The following is a 21,368-nucleotide window of genomic DNA, read 5'->3' as shown; positions in this document are numbered from 1 at the left end:
CATTTTTCTTGCTTGCAGCCTTATTTATTTTAGTTGCACAATTTATGGACCAGTATTAATTTGCAAGACTACTAACTAGTATAGGTGTTCAACACCAAAACTATTTAACAACCTCAAGTCCTTTTCATAAAAACAAAATTCAAGCTTTTGTTGACTATTTTGTCAATCCCAAGAGTCAACGTGACCAAAGAGACACCTTGTAGTCTTTGGAGACAGTTTATGGGATGGTTTGATTTCATATTAATAGGCACAATCAGCTGCAGCTGGGCTAGGCATTCAGACGCTAAGTGTAGTAGATTGTTTCCGGTCACACCTATGGTCTGTTTGGTGTGACTGCCATTGATATCATCATGTTGAACTCTTTGCACCAGAGAATGCTTGTCTACACTCTGCTGTCGGATGCCTGGGTGTGCAGGGCTGTTTTGGAGCAGCCTGGTGTGGGTGGCATGCTGCCAACCATGGCTCTGTGGGCTCTCCATCCCACACACTCACTCTCTGAGTCATAGAACTGCCCTCTCTCCACAGTGAATCACATGAAGGTCACCCCCATGGACGCGGCCACAGCCTCCCTCCTCAATGTCTTCAGCGGCAATGAATGTGGGGCTGAGGGCTCCTGGCAAGTGGGCATCCAGCAGGATGTGACCCACACCAACGGCTGTGTGGCGCTAGGAATCAAACTACCTCACACGGAATATGAGATCTTCAAAATGGAGCAGGATGCCCGCGGCCGCTACCTGCTGTTCAATGGCCAGAGGCCCAGTGATGGGTCCAGTCCTGACAGGCCAGACAAGAGAGCCACGTCCTACCAGATGCCCTTGGTCCAGTGCGCTTCTTCTGCTCCCAGAGCTGAGGACTTCTCCGAAGACCACAGGGGGCGCCAGTATGGGAGCCAGGCACCTGGGAGGAGTGCTTGTTCCCTGCTCCTTGTGCTCACCTGTCTTCTGGCTCTGCTGCACTGGAACACTCTCCGATAGAAGCTTTTACAAAACTTATATTTTTCCAAACCAGGATTCCTTACAATTGACAGATTTTTCTTTGCAAAAAGAAAAGACACTTCTAGTTCTGATGCACTTGAATGCCTGAGAACTGGCGTTCCTTTTCTCCGGCCTCACCCCTCTCTCGCAGCCTGAGTCATGAGCAGAGCTGTTTGAAGTTTCTGCTTTGAACTCCGTCCAGTCGGGTGGCTGGCCGGGATGCCTTCACAACAGTAATTGCACTGTAAGACCGCAGAGAGTTTCGGGCTAGGGTGTTTGTCAGAGGGAGCAGGGTGAAAGCTAGATCCTCTTCTTTTCTTCTTCTTAATTATTTTTATATTTCTGAATTGAGCTTAGAAGACAGGACTATCAAGCTACAGTTTTTCCTGCCACTATTTGCTTCCTGTCCTCCTTTGGGATTGTTTTACTCTCTGACTTTCACAACCTGGAATTTGTGCAGAGCTGGTTTGGAATGGCAATCAAGATACTTTTATTAATAAAAAAGAGACTTGTGTGTAGATATGTACATAGGAAAGACACAGGGTTTAGCTTTTGACAACCTTGGCAGCCTTTCTGCAAAAAAAAGCAGAAATTCCAAGCTTTCAAATATGGAGTGGAGAAGTATCTGTAATTAAAACTTCAAAGTAATTTAAGCTATTGTTTTAACTTGTTGGGGGCAGAGACACTGGTTTTATGTGGGTTTCTGGATGGTTGTGGAATGCATGATGCTTTCTTACTTGCCCAGTAGACAAGGGCTGTCAAGCAAATACCTAAGCAGTCCTGTCACCAGACAGCAGCAGGGATGCACAGGCTGGGAACAGTGTATTAAATGCTACGTGAATGATAAAATGCTCGTTCATTCCACAGTTTCCTCTTCATGGGACCTTCTTCCTGGCTCATGCATATCTGGTTGGGGTAAGCAGCTGGAGTGTCCGTCTGCCATCTCTGCGTGCTACTTTCAAAGACAAACACTCAAGAGACCACACTTCCAGTTTAGGGCCTGGCTGCCCAAAGACGGTGCAGTGGGCGGCATTCCAGCTGGGAGCACCAATAGGCCCTGCACTTGTGTGAAACCCAGGCTTTGTGTAAAGGTCCCTTATCCTCAGATGTGGCAGCTCTGCAGGATTTCAGGGCAACCTTACACAGAGCCTGTGAGCTTCTTTCTCAGACACTGGGAGGGTGCGTGAGTCCTGTCTGCCCATTACTTTGGATTATTGAAAACGGCACTATCTGAATGCCACATGTCATTGCCAGTGGGGACTGATGTAGGGAAATGTGAGTAACTGAGAGCCTGGATATAACCAAAAGCAGATTGGAAGCCACAGTCAAAGTCAAGAGTCACACTCATATTTAAGAATGAACTTTATGACAGGCTGTAGCATTCAATGTGCTGTTAAGTTATGCAGATGTCAAGGAGTAACGAAGTGCTTTATCTTTAGATTTTATTTTAAGTTGTGGTGCATACTAAGGGGGTTTATTCAAAAGAAAATACTAACTTAATGTCTGCCAAGCTTAATAAACAAAGATGTTGAAAATACTTCCATGAAATACATTTTACCTGTGGATCTATTTAATTAATATTAATGCTATCTTCAAAGTATATAATAAAGTTATATGGAAAAACTAGTTCACTGCTAAAGAATACCTCAGTGGTTTACCATAAAAATGATAGATTTATAGTCACTTAATTCACAACCACTCACCTAGACTTAGCTATTCACACTTTTTAAAGTATACTACATACATATATATGTATATACACACATGTATGTGCATACATATCCAAATATATAGATATTAATGTACATAATATATGTTTATGCATATGTCCTAGGCATGACATAAACTCCATGTGGTCATATCACTTTCTGATACACTATATATCATTACAGAGAATGACCAATATAATTTATTCACAAATTATCAACACAATTAAACATATGCCTGTTCCTTGCTGTGTCACTCACACATATCACATCTAACCTTGGTATGTCATGTTAGCACGAATGAGCACCTCTAAAAGTAAGCTGCCATATGTATTCCATGGAGATCTTCATTTTAAGTGATTTTCCATCACCTTGAAGAAATACAGTTACCTACATTTAAGAATCATTCAGGTTTGAGAGTTAGAAATTTTAACAAGACCAATGATTTCTCTAAGGAAAATATCCTGGGCAGCGAGCTGATAATGGCCAGGGTCAGAAAGTTGTTCCTTAGGCAATGATAAAATTTGGGTGTGATCTAGGCTTCAAACTTTATACAATCCATGTTGACCCTGGCCTCTAATAAAAGGAGCTTCCTAGAGTCCCACATCACCCAGTACAGAACAAAAATAGCTTGCTCAGGTGTGACAAGTCCAGTCATTTGTCTTAGAGTAGGAGCGCATGATGCCCAGCATCTGGCCTTTGGGATGATGTCCACCCTAAATAGCCCAATGCAGTGCCCAGTGCTGTGGCAGCCCTGGGGTAACTCCACAGTGCTGGGCATGAGGGACCCCTATTAGAGAGGCGGGTGATGCAGGACATCCTCAGGGCCTCACTCAGCTTACAGAAACAACTGGAATGTAAGACTCATGGCTCCTGGTTGAAGGGAAAGCATTAACAATAATGAAAGGGCCATTCTTTATTCCACCAGCTCTTTAAATACAACTTAAAGACAAAGATGACATTCATATCAATCCCCACATTGTGATGTTTTATTTTACAATGATACATCCCATCTCCACTAGACATACTAGGTACCTGGCAGTGGAATATAGAAGCCAATAGATAGCATCTAACTAGGCATTTCAGGACACTGTCCTCAAAGGGAAATGCTCAAATCCTGAACTGGATTGTTGGAGAGGGATCTGGGCCCACACTGTCACACAAAACTTCTCTACCCTGCACAGATTTTTCCGGCTTTTTGAGACATCAGATTTCATGAGTCCAAACATCTTTCATGAATATACATCTAGATCAAGAACAAATAAAGGTAGCTTGATGTTTCCCACTGATTTCTGCATTCATGAGAAAGTGCATGAACATTTTCTTACCAGTAAGAGAATTACATGTCCTAAAATGCTATAAATTATTCAACTCCTGATGATCCAAGAGTCTGGCTTCCAAGGTAAACAATCTCTGAATGTACATAGGGCCCCAATTTTGTCACAACCCCGTTGCCCTGGTGTTTCACTGGGCAGAAGTAATGCTATCATGAGAAAAACTGGAGAAAGTAAGGTCGCCAGCTTCTCTATTGGCTGAGTTGTGCTGAGGTTGACAGCACAATCTCACCCCTCCAGGGGAGAACTAACTGGCACCAAGTTGAATGCCACCAAGGGTATGAGACAGGACACATACATCTCCACTCAGCTGGTCAGCACACTAGAAAGCAGATCATGGGATCTGACCAGTGGCCTTCCATTCTAAGAACAAGGCTGTGGTTTCCATGGATTCATTTGGTCTCAGTTTCTGGTACCTGTTGTATAACCTTACCTCCGTGACCTCCATGCCCTCTGGAACACCACGTGAGCAATTCCATCCCCCTCCATTTAATCAGCCTTGGGGAGCCACTGCATTAGCATCCAGAGGCATGAGAGTTTGGCCCCCAAAACTCCCCTGTCCACGCCAGCTCAGTCACCCTCCTGAGCTGGAGGAACAGATGGCAGTTCTGTCTGCCTCTAAGGACCTGCTCCAGCCTACTTCTCATGCAGTTGCTTCCTCTCTAGTGATAGGAAAGCCTGAGGAAGATCCTCAGAAGGCTGAGACTTGCATTTCCCAAGGACCTATGCATTTGAGGCCCAGCCTTCTTTCTGTAGCTGATGAGGCAATATAAGTAGGACAATTGAGAGGCTATGACCTTCAGAAAATCAAGGTTATCATCAACAAGTTGGGGCCACTGTGTATTCAGAGAGTTCATTTACAGAATATCTTCCTGTCCCCTACATTAGCCTCACTTGTTCTCACAGGCTGGGCCCAGGGTCATCCATCTGCTCTGGAATCAGTTTATATAGATTGAAAAATTGGGAAGTGAAGCTATATTATATCTAGGTTCCAACATAACTTATGTGAAGGGAAATAGCCTTATAGCATTCTTAACTCCTAGCTCCAAAGTAGAGTATTTATAACAGGCCCTGAAAAAGTGTACAGTCTCAGAGCAGAAGAGAATATGTTGCATTATGTAAGAAGCAAGCACATTGGTGGTGTAAACTCGGGCAGGCAACGATTGTGTGAAACATAATTGCAACAAGAAGATAGCTCTCCTCCACTATTGCTGCCTTGCTATACCTGAAAATAAAAGATGCTTTAGTAACACATAGGGCTGATTTGCACTAAAAGCCCTTTGCAGGAATTAAGCTTTTGAAATGAGTTTTCTTCCTAATATGAAATGGAGAGTACAGTTATAGCCTATTAAAAAGCCATAACATTATAGAGTTTTTTGCCACTTACGTAGCAGGAGAAGCAATCAGTATTTAATTCCCATGTACACCTTTATCCATTTTCAGGGCTTTTTCAGCACTGTATGAATGTAAAAATCTTTTTGTTTTTCAATTATATGTATATTTTGTCAGTGTGTAAATCAATTCTTCTTCCCCACTGCATGTTCCAGATTACATTGCTCAAGAAATTTGACCAGTTGTTAACCATGTTCATTAAAAATAAGGCTAGTAAATAGAGGATTAAATTCCTTAGAAACTTCAACCAACTCTAGAGAAAACCTAGAAGATATTCTTAATCTCATGGTATAGGTGACAAGAGTGAAAGTCCCTAAGGTTAAGGATTAAAGAGACAGGGAGCTTTTATTGAATTGTTTTCTATTTTTGTGCCCCAGAATTTCAGCCTGACTTTCCCAACCCCAGCAACTATTTATTGGATGCACATTAAATACAGGGCATCAGAATTGGTTCTTTACATACATTATCATGTTCAATAGCATGGTACTTTACAGTTTTGAATTCTTACTGAAAAATCTAGTGATGGTGTGCACTGTGCTGATCCTAACTCCCTACAAACAAGTTTTTTCTTTAAGGACTTATTACCCAGTCTTCCAGAACATGGGGAGATACAGCAAAGCTTGCAAAGCATGTGTCTAGTCCCTGACTTTGGGAGAGATAAAGGAGAAACCAGTGAGTAGTCAGGCTTTGCTTTCAACTTTGAGAGTGAAACTCCCAATCCCTATTCCCTGGATCAGGTTCATGAAAGCAGAGGGAGCCTCTTTTCTCCCAGAAGCCTTCAGGGACTATCCAGACATAACAATGGTGCCTCTTTGAAAGTTGGCAATTTTAACTTCCAGACATCCTTGGTCTTGAGTGATGCTCAGTTCCTCAGCCAGCCCGATGGATTCTTTCCAGATTTTTCCTGTCCAAGGTCTCCAAACCAGTGAGTGAAGGAGCCTTCAGGATGTGCTCCTGCACATACAAGTACACACAAGCACACACTTGATATTTCAAGCTCAAATGGCAGATGTTTGAGGATCTCAGGTCAAACTGGAGAGACTTCATACACTCAGTGAAACTCCTTAGGAGAATGATGCCGTGCAGTGTGAGGGATCTCCTAGGTGGAAGTGTGTGCACTAGTGGCTGTGCTCTTCTGGGCCACCAAGATACTCCAGGGAATTGTTCTAGTACCATACTTTCATCTTGGCCCTGGCTTGTCATACCTTCTGGGTAAAGCCACATCTGCCTGTGGTTATTAAGTAACCATGGCCCAGTCAGTCACTCATGTCAGCTCTCCATAATTTCTCCCAACTTTGGCACCCAAGTCAAATGTGCAGCCATTGCACTCATCTGTGGGGTGGTGGTATCAGCCAGACCATAGTCTGGTCATTTCAGATATACAGGCTTGTCTACATCTTAAGGATGAAGTGCTCAGGGAAGCAGAATTGGCTAAGAGGAAAATCTGGGAGAAGGCCTCCATGGAAAGTTGTGCTGGATGTTTTCCATTGGTCTTTCCAGATTCATTCCCTGCCCTACCCCATCTGCTTTCCCACACAGAAGTGGTGGGTGCCCTTGACTTCTGCCTTCCAACTGAGTTCAGCTAATGGGCATAGGCAGGTGATCCTGGCTCTGGCAGGAGGACAGAGGTGGGGGTCTTTATCCCCTGACTCTGGGTCACTGGAGGTGAGCTGCCAGAGCCACAACTTCTATCAGACAACCCTTTCCAGATAGTTGCCCTCTCTGAGGTACAGTAACCTCTATCCTCCTGCCCCTTCAAGCCTAGAGGTTAAACGCCTCCCTCCCTCCATTGTTCCAATCCCTGAAGTACTGCACTAGGCCATGTTATTGTCTCTAAAATTTTGATACATACTTTTGTAAATAATCTTAACTTCCCTCTTTTGATGATCAGCTTGGAGCTTGTTTTTCTCTTTCTGAGCTTATTAGAAAACACAAAGATGAGTGTGAATCTTTTTTTATAGATGCTGCCTGAGTGCTTCTAGGACATCTCATGAAATGACTGGCAGCCTTTCTGAAGAGGGTCTTCCTTTCATGAGCAGTAAGGTCCTTGGACTATTGGTGCATGCCCACTCACATCGCTCCTCACACATTCCTGACTGTGTTTCCATGGAGGCAGGTTAGCTGCAGACAGGAGGAATGAACAGAGTAGAAGAGGAGAGTGAACAAGAAGCTGAGCTGCTCAGATTCCATGAGGGCATGTAAATGAAAAATATTTTCCAAATTACACAAGCATATTACACAATTCCTCTCCATTCAGCAGAGGAATATAACTGAGCATTTAATTCAAATCAGATTTTATATTTTTGCCCCAAGCTATTTCCTGTTTGTCTCCATTCTCTATTAATTTTCCCATACATGACTTTATGTAGTCACTGTGACTTTGGACGAATTGATACCCTTATTTTCAATATGAAATGTTCAATACCAGGACATGCTGTATGTTAAAAGTGCATTAACTTTTTTATTGAAGTAAGAACATTTAATGTGAGGTCTGCCTTTTTAACAAAATTTTAAGTGTACAGTACAGTATTGTGAGCTATATATATGATGTACAGATCTTTAGATCTTATTCATCTTTCATAACTGTAAGTTTATCCCCATTGAATAGCAATTCCCATTTTCCTCTTCCTATAGGCCCTGGCAACCACCATTCTACTCTCTGCTTCCATGGAAGCTATTGGCTATTTAAGATGCCTCATATTATGTGGAATCATACAGCATTCCGTGTCTGGCTTATTTCACTTAACGTAATGTCCTACTGGTTCCTCCGTGTTGTTACATTTTGTAGGATTTCCTTCTTTTTTAATGCTGAATTAATCGTATGCATATACCACATTTTGTTTATTCAAGAATATGTCAATGGACATTCAGTTGTTTCTACATCTTGGTTATTGTGAATAATGCTTCAGTGAACATGGGGGTGAAGATATCTCTTTGAGACAATGATTTCATTTCCTTTGGTTAAATACCCAGAAGTGATATTTACCACTGGCTCGATCAGATGGTAGTTCTATTTTAAATTATTTAAATAAACCATATTATCTTCTATAGTGGTTGCATCATTTTACATTCTTATGAATAATGTACAAGGGTTCTAATTTCTCTACATCTTCTCCAATACTTATCATTTTTGTTTTTGTTTTATTTTGAATAATGGCCATCCAAGCAGGTGAAAGGTGATATCTCATTTTGGTCTTCATTTGCATTCCCTGATGATTTAAGTATACTTGTTGACTACTTGGATAACTTCTTTGGAGAAATATCTGTTTAAGAACTTTGCCTGTTTTTGAAATTAACACTTTATTTTTTTAGATCAGTTTAAGGTCCTCAACAAAATTGAAGGGAAAGTACAGAGATCTTCCCTATGCCCCTGCCCTCACACATGCAGAATCTCCCTCACTATCAAAGTCCCCCACCAGAGTGGGACATCTCTTATGACTGATGAACCTACACTGACACACTATTATCACCCAAAGTCCCTACTTTACATTACAACTGACATTACACTGGCATGTACATTCTATGGGTTTGGACAACTGCATACATCCATAAATTTTTAGGGACAATAACATGTATCCATAATTATGGTATCATACAGAGTATTTCACTGTCCTAAAAATCCTCTGTTCTACCTATTCATCCCTCCCCCCTCCCCCACCTTAAAAATCCTCTGGCAATCACTGATTTTTTTTTTGTCTCACAAATTTTTGCCTTTTTCCTCCATGTTCTTCTTCATGACTTAATAGATCATTTCTTTTTAGCACAGAATAATATGCCATTGTCTGCATCTACCAAAGTTTATCCATTCACCTCCTGAAAGATATCTTGGTTGCATCTGAGTATTGGCAATTATGAGAAAAAATTATAAACATTTGTGGGTAGATTTTTGTGTAGATATAAGTTTGCAACTCCTTTGGGTTTATAGCAAGGGATGTGATTGCTGGATCATATGGAAAGAGTATGTTTAGCTTTGTAAGAAACCACCACACTGTCTTGCAAAGTGACTACCATTTTGCACTCCTACCAGCAATGCATGAGCATTCCTGTTGTTCCACATCCTGGTCAGTGCTTGGTGTTGTCACTGTTCCAGATATTGGCCATTCTAATAGGTGGGTAGTGATATCTCGTTGTTTTAATTTGCATTTCCATGATGACCTATAATGTGGAGCATATTTTCATATGCTATTTGCCACATGCATGTTTTCTTTGGTGAGGTGTCTGTTAAGGTTTTTGGTCCATTTTTTCTGTAAATTGAGTTGTTCATTTTCTTATTGTTCAACTTTCAGAGTTATTTGTATATTTTGGATAACAAGCCTTTATCAGGTATACCATTTACAAATATTTTCCCCCAGTCTGCAGTTTGTCTTCTCATTATCTTGATTTTGTATTTCACAGAGAAGTTTTTAATTTTAATGAAGTTCACCTATCAGTTATGTTTTTCATAGATCATGCCTTTGGTACTGTATCCTAAAGTCATTGCCATACCTTGGTCATCTAGATTGATTGGTCACCTAGGTCATTTATCACTCTTATCTTCTAATGTTTTATAATTTTATATTTTACCTTTACATCCATGATCCATCTTGAATTAATTTTTTTGAGGGGTGAGAGGTCTGTGTCTAGATTCATTTTTTGTTTGTGGGTGGCCAGTTGTTCCAACACCATTTTTTTCTCCATGTATTGCCTTTGCTCTTTGGTCAAAGATCAGTTGAGTACATTAATATGGGTCTATTTCTGGGCTCTCTATTCTCTTCACTGATCTACTGGTCTGTTCTTTCACCAATGCTATACTGTCTTGATTACTGTAGGTTTAAAGTAAATCTTGAAGATAGGTAGTGTCAATCTTCCAACTTTATTCTTCCCCTTCAATATTGTGTTGGCTATTCTGGATCTTTGGCTTCTCCATATAACTTGTAAAACTAGTTTATTAAAATCCACAAACCAATCTGTTGGGATTTTGATTGAGATTGCATTGAATCTATAGATCAAGTTGGGAAGAACTGACATCTTGACAATATTGAGTCTTCCTATCCATGAATATGGAATGACTGTCCATTTATTTAGTTATTTTTTATTTCATTCATCAGATTTTTGTTGTTTTCCTCATCTAGACCTTGTACATATTTTGTCAGATTTATAGCTAGATATTTAATTTTGGGGAGTACTAATGAAAATGGCATTATGGTTTTGATTTCAAATTCCACTTCTTCATCACCAGCATATAGTAAAGTGACTGACTTTTGTATTAACTTTGTGTCCTGCAACCTTGCTATTATCATATATTAGTCCCAGAAGGGATTTTTGGTTGTTGATTCTTTCAGATTTTCTACCTAGATGATTGTATCATTTGTGAACAAGACAGTTCTATTTCTTCCTTCCCAATCTATGTACCTTTTATTTCCTTTTCTTGCCTTATTGAATTAGCTAAAATTTCTAGTACAATGTTGAAAAGGAATGGTGAGAGGGGGTATCCTTGCCTTGTGCTTGAGTTCTGTGGGAAAGTTTCAAGTTTCTCACCATAAAGTATTATGTTAGCAGTCAGTTTTTGTATCTAGTTTCTATCAGGCTGAAGACTTAATTAAATCCTGTATTCCTAGTTTACTGAGAGTTTTTATCATGGATGGATATTGGATTTTGTCAAATGCTTTCCTGCATCTACTAATAGGCTCATGTGATTTTCTTTCTTAGCCTATCGATGTGATGGATTACAGTAACTGTTTTTCAAGTGTTGAACCAGACTTGGATGCCTGATATAAATTCCCCTTAGTCATGGTATAAAATTATATTTTTGATCTTTTTAAAATCAGTTTATTATTATTATTATTATTTGCTCTTGGATTGTCAGTGTTCCTTATATTTTTTTAATATTAACCCTTTATCATGTATAGTTTACAGATATTTTCTCCAATTCCATAGGTTGCCATTTACACTAGGAATAAACTTAACTAAGGAGGTGAAAGACATATACCCTGAAAACTCTGAAACATTGGTGGAATAAATTAAGGAAGACACATGCAAATGGGAAGACGTACAGTGTTAATGTCTTGGAAAAATTGAATTAATTTAATATTGTTAAAATGTCTATACTACCTAGAGAGATCTATAGATTCAATGCAATTCCCTCAAAATCTCAATGACAGTTTTTTCAAAAGTAGAAAAAAAATTCCTAAAATTTATATGGAACCACAAAGGACCCCATAGCCAAAGCTATCTTGAGAAAGAACAAAGCTGGAGACATCACGTTTCCTGATTTCAAAATATATTGCAGAGGTACAGTAATTAAAATAGTGTGATACTGGCATAAAGACAGACACATAAACCAGTAGAACATAATAGAGAGTCCAGAAAGAAACCCTAACTTAGATGGTCAACTGATTTTTGATAAGGATACCAAGAATACATAAGGATGGTCTCTTTAATGAATGGTGTTGGGAAAACTGGATATCCATTTACAAAAGGACACTGAACCCTTATGTCCTACACAAAAGTCAAGTCAATAGGGATTAAAAGCTTAAACATAATGCCTGAAGCTGTAAAACTCCTAAGAAGAAAGCATAGGGGGAAAGCTTCATGAAATTGCTCTTGGCAATGATTTCTTGGATATGACTCCAAAAGCACAGGCAACAGAAGAAAAGTAAACAAATGGGACTACATCAAACTAAAAAGTTTCTTCACAGCAAAGGAAAGAATCAATAGAATGAAAAAGTAACCTATGAAATGGAAGGAAATATTGCAAACCATGTATTTGATAAGGGGATAATATTCAAAATATATCAAGAACTACTACAAGTCAATAGCCAAAAAACAAAAGAAATAACTTGATTTTCAAAAAGGCCAAAGGACTTGAATAGACATTTCTCCAAAAACTATTTTATATTTTAGTTTGTCTCTTCCTTCAGTGTTATGTTTTTCCATGGAAACAACGGAATGATGTCCCAGATGGATTCCATAAACATGGAAGTTTGGACTTCACAAAATAATTGGTCAAAGAGAAATAGCTCTAATTTCTAAATACAAATCATTTCTATAGCCAAGAAAACAAGGCCTGGGAAAATAAAATGCATTCTCTAAAGAACCTTTTTGAGTGTGTTCCAGCACAAATGTCTATCTACAGTATTCATAGCAAACTCTAGCCAACCCCTTCATTTCCTTATTAGCTTGAAACTAAATGGCAGGAAACACCCAGGGGCACCAATAACACTTTAGAATCTTGTGCCAATTTCAAACTGGGTAGACAGCATGATGGAGCTAGTTTCTTAATACTTTGAAAGATTCCATTGAAATGAGAGCAAACAAACTTAAAAGGCAAGTCCTTTTTCTGCATTAATAAATAAAACATCAAAGTGATTATTGAGCCAAAAGCCCAAAGAAGTCATGTGCAATATTCAACATAATACAGCAGTAAGTGTGAATTCAAATAAGCAGTCTGATTTAAAAATAATAATAATAATAATACTTTCTATTTCTGGAGCAACCTTTCTCCTAGGGAATAATGTAGGTACTAACATTACTATACTGTCCCCAATTGTTCACTTGTGCCTGATTTTGCATTATTTTTCCAGACAACAGAGAGCCAATAGGTTAACTTCAGTTGCAATTCACTTGAAGAGAACCAGGATATTAAAGAACATGGTGGTGATAAACATAATTTAAAATTAAAAATATTAAATAATAATTTGAAAAATAATAGGAGCTCTGGAAGCCCAAAGTTCTTGGGACACTACATAAATTTAAGAAAGAGAATAAAATTCATTTGTTCTTCTTTTTCTAGTTTCCTTGATTGTGATTTTAGACTGTTTATTTGGGAATGTTCTTGTTCCTTGAGGTAAGCCTGTATTGCTATGTACTTTCCTCTTAAACTGCCTTTGCCACAGATTTGGAGATGTTGTATTTTTGTTTTCATTTATCTCCATATATTGCTTGATTTCTGTTTTAGTTGATTCATTGATCTGTAGATTGTTTAAAACCATGTTATATAGCCTCCATGTGTGTGTAAGTCTTTTTGTTTTCTTTGTGTAATTTATTTCTAGTTTCACACCATTGTGGTCTGAGAAGTTGCTTGATACAAGTTCAATCTTTTTTAATTTATTGAGGCTCTTCTTGTGGCCTAGTATGTGATCTATTCTGAAGAGCATTCCATGTACACTTGAGAAAAATGTGTATCTTGCTGCTTTTGGTTGGAGCATTCTATAGATATCTGTTAAGTATATTTGATCTAATGTATTGTTCACTGCCTCTTTTTCCTTATTTATTTTCTATTGATGTGAGTGGTGTGTTAAAGTCTCCTAAAATGAATGTGTTGGAATCTATTTCCTCTTTTAATTCTGTTAGTATTTGTTTTACATATATAGGGCTCCGATGTTGGGTGCATAGATATTTATAATGGTTATATCCTCTTGTTGGACTGATCCCTTTATTATTATGTAATGTTCGGTTTTGCCTCATTACATTCTTTATTTTGAAGTCTATTTTATCTGATATAAGAACTGCTACTCCTGCTTTTTCTCCCTGTTATTTGCATGAATATCGTTTTCCATCCCTTCACTTTTAATTTGTATATGTTTTTAGGTCTGAAATGAGTCTTTTACAGGCAAAATATAGATGGGTCTTGTTTCCTTATCCATTCTGCCACTCTGTGTCTTTTGTTTGGTACATTCAGTCCATTTACATTTGAAGTAATTATTGAAAGTCAAAGTCAGTAAAAGTCAGTAGAAGGAGGGACATAATAAAGATCAGAACAGAAATAAATAAAATAGAGAAGAATAAAACAATAGAAAAAAATCAATGAAACCAGGAGCTGGTTCTCTGAGAAAAAAAATAGATAAACCCCTACCCAGACTTATAGAGAAGTGTACACACATAAATAGAATCAGAAATAAAGGAAGGAATAATGACAAAAGATACTGCAGAAATACAAAGAATTACAAGAGAATACTATGAAAAATTATATGCCAATAAATTGGAAAACTTAGAAGAAATGGACAAGTTCCTGGAAAAATACAACCTTCTAAGACTAACCCAGGAAGAAACAGAAAATATGAACAGACAGGTTACCAGAAATGAAATCAAATTGTTACCAAAAAACTCCAGGTCCAGACAGCTTCACAGCCAAATTCTATGAAACATTTATAAGAAGAGCTAATTCTCATCCTTCTTAAAGCATTTCAAAAAGTGGAAGAGGAGGGAATACTTCCAAACTCATTCTATGAGGCCAGCATCACTGTAATACCAAAATAGGACAAACACACCACAAAAAAAGAAAATATGGACCAATATCTCTAATGAACATAGGTGCAAAAATCCTCAACAAAATATTAGTAAACTGAATCCAAACATACATCAAAAAGATCATCCATCATGACCAAGTAGAATTTATTCCAGGGATGCAAGAATGGTACAATATTCATACACTAGTCAATATCATACAACATATTAACAAAAAGGATAAAAACCACATGATCATCTTAAAAACTGTTGGAAAAGCATTTGAAAAAATTCAACATTCATTCATGATAAAAACTCCTAACAAAATGTGTATAGAGGGTATATACCTCAACACAATAAAGGCCATATGTGACAAACCCACAGCCAACATCATACTTAATAGTGAAAAGCTGAAAGTTTTTCCTCTAAGTTTGAGAACAAGACAGGGATGCCCACTCTCACCACTTTTATTCAACATAGTACTGGAGGTCCTCACCTTGGCAATCAGACAACACAAGGAAATAAAAGGTATCCAGATTGGTAAGGAAGAAGTTAAACTGTCATTGTTTGCAGATGACATGATATTGTACATAAAAAACCCTAAAGAATCCACTCCAAAACTACCAGAACTAATAACTGAATTCAGCAAAATTGCAGGATACAAAATTAATAATACACAGAAATCTGTTGCATTTCTATGTACTAACAATGAACTAGCAGAAAGAGAAATCTGGAAAACAAGTACATTTACAATTGTATCAAAAAGAATAAAACACCTAAAAATAAACCTAACCAAGGAGGTAAAAGACCTATATCCTTAAAACTACAAGACACTCATGAGAGAAATTAAAGACACCGAAAAATGGAAATCTATCCTGTGCTCATGGATAGGAAAAATTAATATTGTCAAAATGGCCATCCTGCCCAAAACAATTTACAGATTCAATGCAATCCCTACCAAAATACCAACAGCATTCTTCAGTGAATTAGAACAAATAGTTATAAAATTCATAGGAACCACAAAAGACCCCTAATAGCCAAAGCAATCCTGAGAAAGAAGAACAAAGCTGGGGGAATTACTCTCCCTGACTTCTAGCTCTACTACAAGCAACAGTAATCAAAAAAATTTGATACTGGCACAAGAACAGACCCATAGATCAATGGAACAGAATAGAGAGCTCAGATATAAACCCACATATCTATGGTCAATTAATATATGATAAAGGAGCCATTAACATACAATGGGGAAACGACAGCCTCTTCTGCAACTGGTGTTGGCAAAAGCTGGAAAGCTACATGCAAAAGAATAAAACTGGATTACTGTCCAACTCTGTACACAAAAGTAAACTCAAAATGGATCAAAAACCTTAATGTAAGTCATGCAACCATAAAACTCCTAGAAAAAAATATAGGCAAAATCTCTTGACTATAAACATGAGCAACTTTTTTCTGAACACATCTTTTCAGGCAAGGGAAACAAAATAAAAAATGAACAACTTGGACTACATCAAATTCAAGAGTTTCTGTACAGCAAAGGACACCATCTGCAGAACAAAAGGCATCCTACAGTATGGGAGAATATATTCATAAACAACTTGAGTGACAAGGGGTTAACATTCAAAACATATAAAGAACTTACACAGATCAATACCTCAGAACCAAAAACCCAATAAAAAAAATGGGTGGAGGATATGAACAGACAATTGTCCAAAGAAGAATTTCAGATGGCCAACAGGCACATGAAAAGATGCTCCACATCACTAATTATCAGGGAAATGCAAATTAAAACCACAGTGAGGTATCACCTCATACCAGTTAGGATGACCAACATCGAAAAGACCAGCACGACAAATGCTGGTGAGGATGTGGAGAAAGGGGCACTCTTTTGTACTTCTGGTGGGAATTTACATTCAACCATTGTTGAAAGCAATATAGAGGTTCCTCAAAAAAATAAAAATAGAAATAACAATCGACCAAGGAATTCCACTCCTAGGAATTTACCCAAAGAAAACAAAATCCCTGATTTGAAAAGATTCATACACTCCTAAGTTTATCACCACACTGTTTTCAATAGCCAAGATATGGAAGCATCCTAAGTGTTTATGCATAGATGACTGAATGGAAGATGTGGTACATGTACATGTACCCAATGCAATATCATTCAGCCATAAAAAGAAAAGACATCCTGCCACTTGCAACAATGTGGATGGAGCTGGAGGGTATTATGCTCAGTGAAATTATCCAGGTGAAGAAAGACAAATACCATATGATTTCACTTATTTGTGGAATATAAAAACAAAGCAAAACAGAAAGAACAAAATAGCATTAGACTCATAGACACTGAGAAGTGACTAGTGGTTACCAAGGGGGACAGGAGAAGGTGGGGGCTGGGTGAGGGGGACGGGGACTATTGAACCCCTGTGATGTATATTTGACAAAATAAAAAATAATAACAAAGAGAAAAAGAAGTGTCTTTCTTACAGTTAGCTGACCCTTTCAAAGATCTGTAAGAAATCCAGAAAGTCACATCTTGGCCTTGAAACTGCCCTCTCTTTATGCTGTTTCCTCTGAGCAGATTGGGCAGTTGCCATCGTGTCCTATAGCCCTTCCATGGGGCCTTGTCCTCTGTGCTTTAGCTTTCTTAGGCATTCAGGATTATGAGAAGGATTATGAACTTTGGTGCCAAACAGAAAGTTTGGGTAAGTTCTTCAGCTTCTCTGTGCTCAGCTTCCTTGCTTATATAATGAGATTCATGAACTAGTAAAATAGAAGCTTTCATAACAGGTATGCAGTTACTAGTGTCCTAGATTCATGGACTCTCCCATTCCCTCCAAAAAATACACTGGCTGATGCCCATGGTCCTGCTCCAAGTGTGGACCACCATCCACAGCATTGCATCACCTTCAAGTTTGTTAGAAATGCACAGTCCCAGGCCCCATTGAAGATCTGCTGAATCACAATCTGTATTTCAAAAGATCTGTCTCTAGGTGACTCCTGTGCACATTAAGTCTGAAAGGCTGACCTTAGTTTAGTCTCTATAGTATAGCCAGCATTTCCACTGCTACCGGCTGGTCGTATGTTCACTAATAGTAAGCTGTTTTAGTTCCCAAACTTATTTATGCTTGCTGCTCTTTCAGTTGTAATTACATAAGTAATTTCAAAGCTGATTCTTAAAAAGAGAAAGGAGAAAAACTAATAAACAAAACAATTATTTTAAAAATTTTAAAGGAAAGTTGTTTTCTCCCTGATGCCTAAGTTTAATGTGTTGGCAAGATAATATAAAAGATGACTGGAAATGTTGCCACTGAGTATGACAGCTGTAAGTTACTGGGCGGGATGGTGAGACATAAAAATGTAGAAGGAATCTGAGCTCTCACGATTTTGAAAGAGTTTCAAAGTGCTCTCTTCTCATTAAAGAAACCCAAACTGGAAATTTTGAGCTGAGTGCAAGTAGGCTGCACCCAAGAAATCTGTGAGGCAATGGGCAGAGAAAGTCCCTGGTTCCTTATGAAAAGACTCATGAGTAAAGGTATGTCTATATATATGGCTTTTACTAAAACAAAATATTCAAGGTATATTTGGACCATTATCTGTGATATTCTCACTTTAATTCTTTAATTCACTCTTGGTATTAGCTGACCATCTATCGTTCATGGTGGCTTGTAGTTCCCTGTGGTATCTGCCTTGCAGAATTGTTGTGAACATTAGAAATGGTGCATGTGCATGGTTCAGAGCAGGAGCTCAAGAAATAAAAGTTTTCAGAAGGTGGTCGTACTGCTTGTCATGGAGTCTCTTGGGACTTTGCTGCATCTGTGGGGCCTCTTGCCTCCCTGGGAGGCATTTTACTTCAAGGACTACTTATTGTATATAAGACGTTGGAAGTTAACACTGCAAAATACAGAGATGAGTAAGCACACTCTGGGTTCCAAGAGCTTGTAATTGAATATTTATAAGGCAACAGAAATAATGATCATTTAAGGCAAGGTGTTATCTGTGTATTTTAATAGTTATTCACTTTCAGAAAAAATTTGACACTCAGTGAGACATAGACAAAGACAATATCTATAAATAACCATTTGAATAATAATGATTTTTTGTTCTTAAAGTAATATAAAATACACCATTTTAACTACTTTAAAGTGTACAGGTTAGTGGCATTTAGCACATTGTTTAACTTCCACATATTTTTGCATTTTCCAGTTTTCCTCCCGTTATTGATTTCTAGTTTCATTCCATTGTGGTCAGAGAAGAAACTTTGTATGATTTAAATCTTTTTAAATTTATTGATAGTTGTTTGTGGCCTAACATATGGCCAAACTGAAAATGTTTCATGTGTATCTGAGAAGAACACTGGGTGGAGTGCTCCATAGATGTCTGTTAGGTCTAGTTGGTTTATACTGTTACCCAAGTCTTCTGTTTCTATATTGATTTCATGTCTAGTTATTCCTTCCATTATTCAAAGTGAGGTATTGAAATCTCCAGCTATTACTGTAGTATGTCTATTTCTCCCATCAGTTCCATTGATATTTGTATCAGATATTATGGGTCCTGTTGTTAAATGGATATATATTTATGATCATAATATCTTCTTGATTGACTTACCCTTTTATCAATATATAATGTTCTTTGTCTCTTTTAACAATTTTTTTAGAGTTTATTTTGTCTTATATTTGTATGGACACCTCAGCTCTCTTTTGATTAGTATTTTCTTGTAACATCTTTTTCTATCCAAACTTTTGTGTCTTTGTTTCTAAAGTGACTGTCTTATGGACAGCATGTACTGGATCATACTTTTTTATCCATTATGCCAATCTCTACCTTTTAATTGGAAGGTTTTATCCATTTACATTTAGAAGGATTTCCGAAAAGGATGGACCTTTTTCTGCTATTTTGTCATTTTCTATGTCTTATATCTTAGCTCCAATAGTATACAAAAAACTCTGTTTCTGTATAGCTCCATTTGCCTTTCCCCATATGTTATTATTGCCAGAAACTAAATCTTCACTAATGTAGATATATAATTATTGTTTTATGCATTTCTTTTAAATTATACAGGAAAAAAGAGTCATTACAAATTTTAAAATGCATCTATACTGGATTTTGTATTTACCTATGAATTTGCCTTTACTCATGTCCTTCATATCTTTATATGTCTTCCAGTTACTGTCTAGTAACTTTCACTGTAGCCTGAAGGACTCATATTAGCATTTCTTATAGGGAAGTATAGTAGTGATGAACAGCCTCAGCTTTATTTCCTTCATTTTGAAGGATGGTTTTGCCAGATAAAGAATTTTTGGTTGCATGAAGCAGACCCCCTCCTCTGAGATTCAGTGTATGTATCCAGCTCTCTTCTCTCCTATCTTCCCCAACTCACTGGGTGGTGGCAAGACAGGAGAGTAAAGGCTTCCTCTGTCTCCTTGTACTCCCTCCTGTAGAGTGGCAAGGGTATCAGATTTGAATCTTGGTTTCACAACGTATTATCTATGTAACTCTCTGCAAATCATTGAAACTCACTGAACCTAATTTCTCTCATCTGAAAAACAATGTAAGTTATTGTTCTTTGTACCTTATAGGATGACTATTTAGGCTTAATGAAATAACAGATTTAGAAAGCATTTAATTAAGTTAAGTTATAATATATTGTACACTGTGAATTATTCTTATTATTATATGACGTTTAAAGGGGTCTCTAGTGTTTAGGACTAGTAAAAGGTTGAATGAAGAACTAGGTCTTGTCTATGTTCATATCACTATCCATTTATCCATTTATCAGTTCATCTATCTTCAATCTGTATGTCTATTTACTTATTTTTTTTAAATTATTCATATCCTTTTGAAATTATGAAGTATTTCAAATTTGTAGAAATACTTATAATACAGAAAAATATAAAAATAAAAATGCTCAGTTTTATAACACCCAGAATTAATCTTAACATTTTTCAAAAAAGAAAAAAAAAGTTTTTCTCCCCAGGTAGATGGAGTATTAGATTTCCAAGTAAAGCAGCAGAGCACAGTTGGAGCCCACAGGTTGTGCTATGTGACTTCAGGTGTGTGGGGGGAGTGAGTGTGGGTCCTAATGGAGGAGGAGAGAAAATGGGCTGGAATGTGGTCAGTGTCAGGTGTGGCTCAGAGAATGACAGAATCAGGCCCAAGGTGCTGCAGCCACTACCACTCTTCCCAGAAGTCCAAGCCTCTGGTATCTTGGGAGTTTTATGGGGTCTGACAGGGGTCCTGGACTGAGAAACACCTGTGTGCCCTGGGTGCCAGAGGCCCCTCATCTCAACTTGTCTGTAATGAGTCTGGCTCAGACCACATTTCATCTGGTCTTCATGGCTCCTGATGAGAAATCAGATGTTACTTGAATGTGATGAGTCAGATCTCTCTTTATGCTTTCAAGATCGTTTCTTTGTCTCTAGATTTCAACAGTTTGGTTATAATGTGTCTCAGTGTCAATCTATAAGTTATAGTACTTGGGGTTCATTGAACTTGCTCAATGTGAAGATTGTGAAGATACAAAGATTGATGTTTTTCATCATATTTGGGGAATTTTGGCCATTATTTCTTCAAATATTGTTTCTGTCTCTTTCTCCTCTCTCCTTCTAGGGCTCCCTTCTAGTGCATATGTTGGTGTACTTTAGGTGTCCCACAGGGTTCTTCAGCTCTGTTCATTTTCATTCTTTTTTCTTTCTGCTCCTCAGACTGGCTACTTTCAACTGATACGTCTTCAAGTTCACTGATCCATTCTTCTATCTCTTCAA

At 37.9% G+C, this 21,368-nt stretch overlaps 1 protein-coding gene across 2 annotated transcripts in view; it reads left to right on the top strand.

Moving 5' to 3' along the window:
* Positions 1–1,979, top strand: part of APCDD1 (APC down-regulated 1) — a 31,403-nt gene extending 29,424 nt beyond the window's left edge. The window contains exons 5-6 of one of the 2 annotated variants that reach the window (XR_005056691.2): positions 526–1,218; positions 1,842–1,979. Coding sequence is in view for 1 of the 2 variants with exons in the window: in XM_017656510.3 (XP_017511999.1) it covers positions 526–974 (449 nt within the window). In the remaining variant the exon portion in view is untranslated. The other variant, XM_017656510.3, reaches the window with a different exon arrangement.
* Positions 1,980–21,368: the final 19,389 nt, after the last annotated feature.

Source organism: Manis javanica, chromosome 9 (assembly GCF_040802235.1).
Source record: "Manis javanica isolate MJ-LG chromosome 9, MJ_LKY, whole genome shotgun sequence".
Lineage (NCBI taxonomy): Eukaryota > Metazoa > Chordata > Mammalia > Pholidota > Manidae > Manis > Manis javanica.
This window is presented reverse-complemented; position numbering and strand designations above follow the sequence as displayed.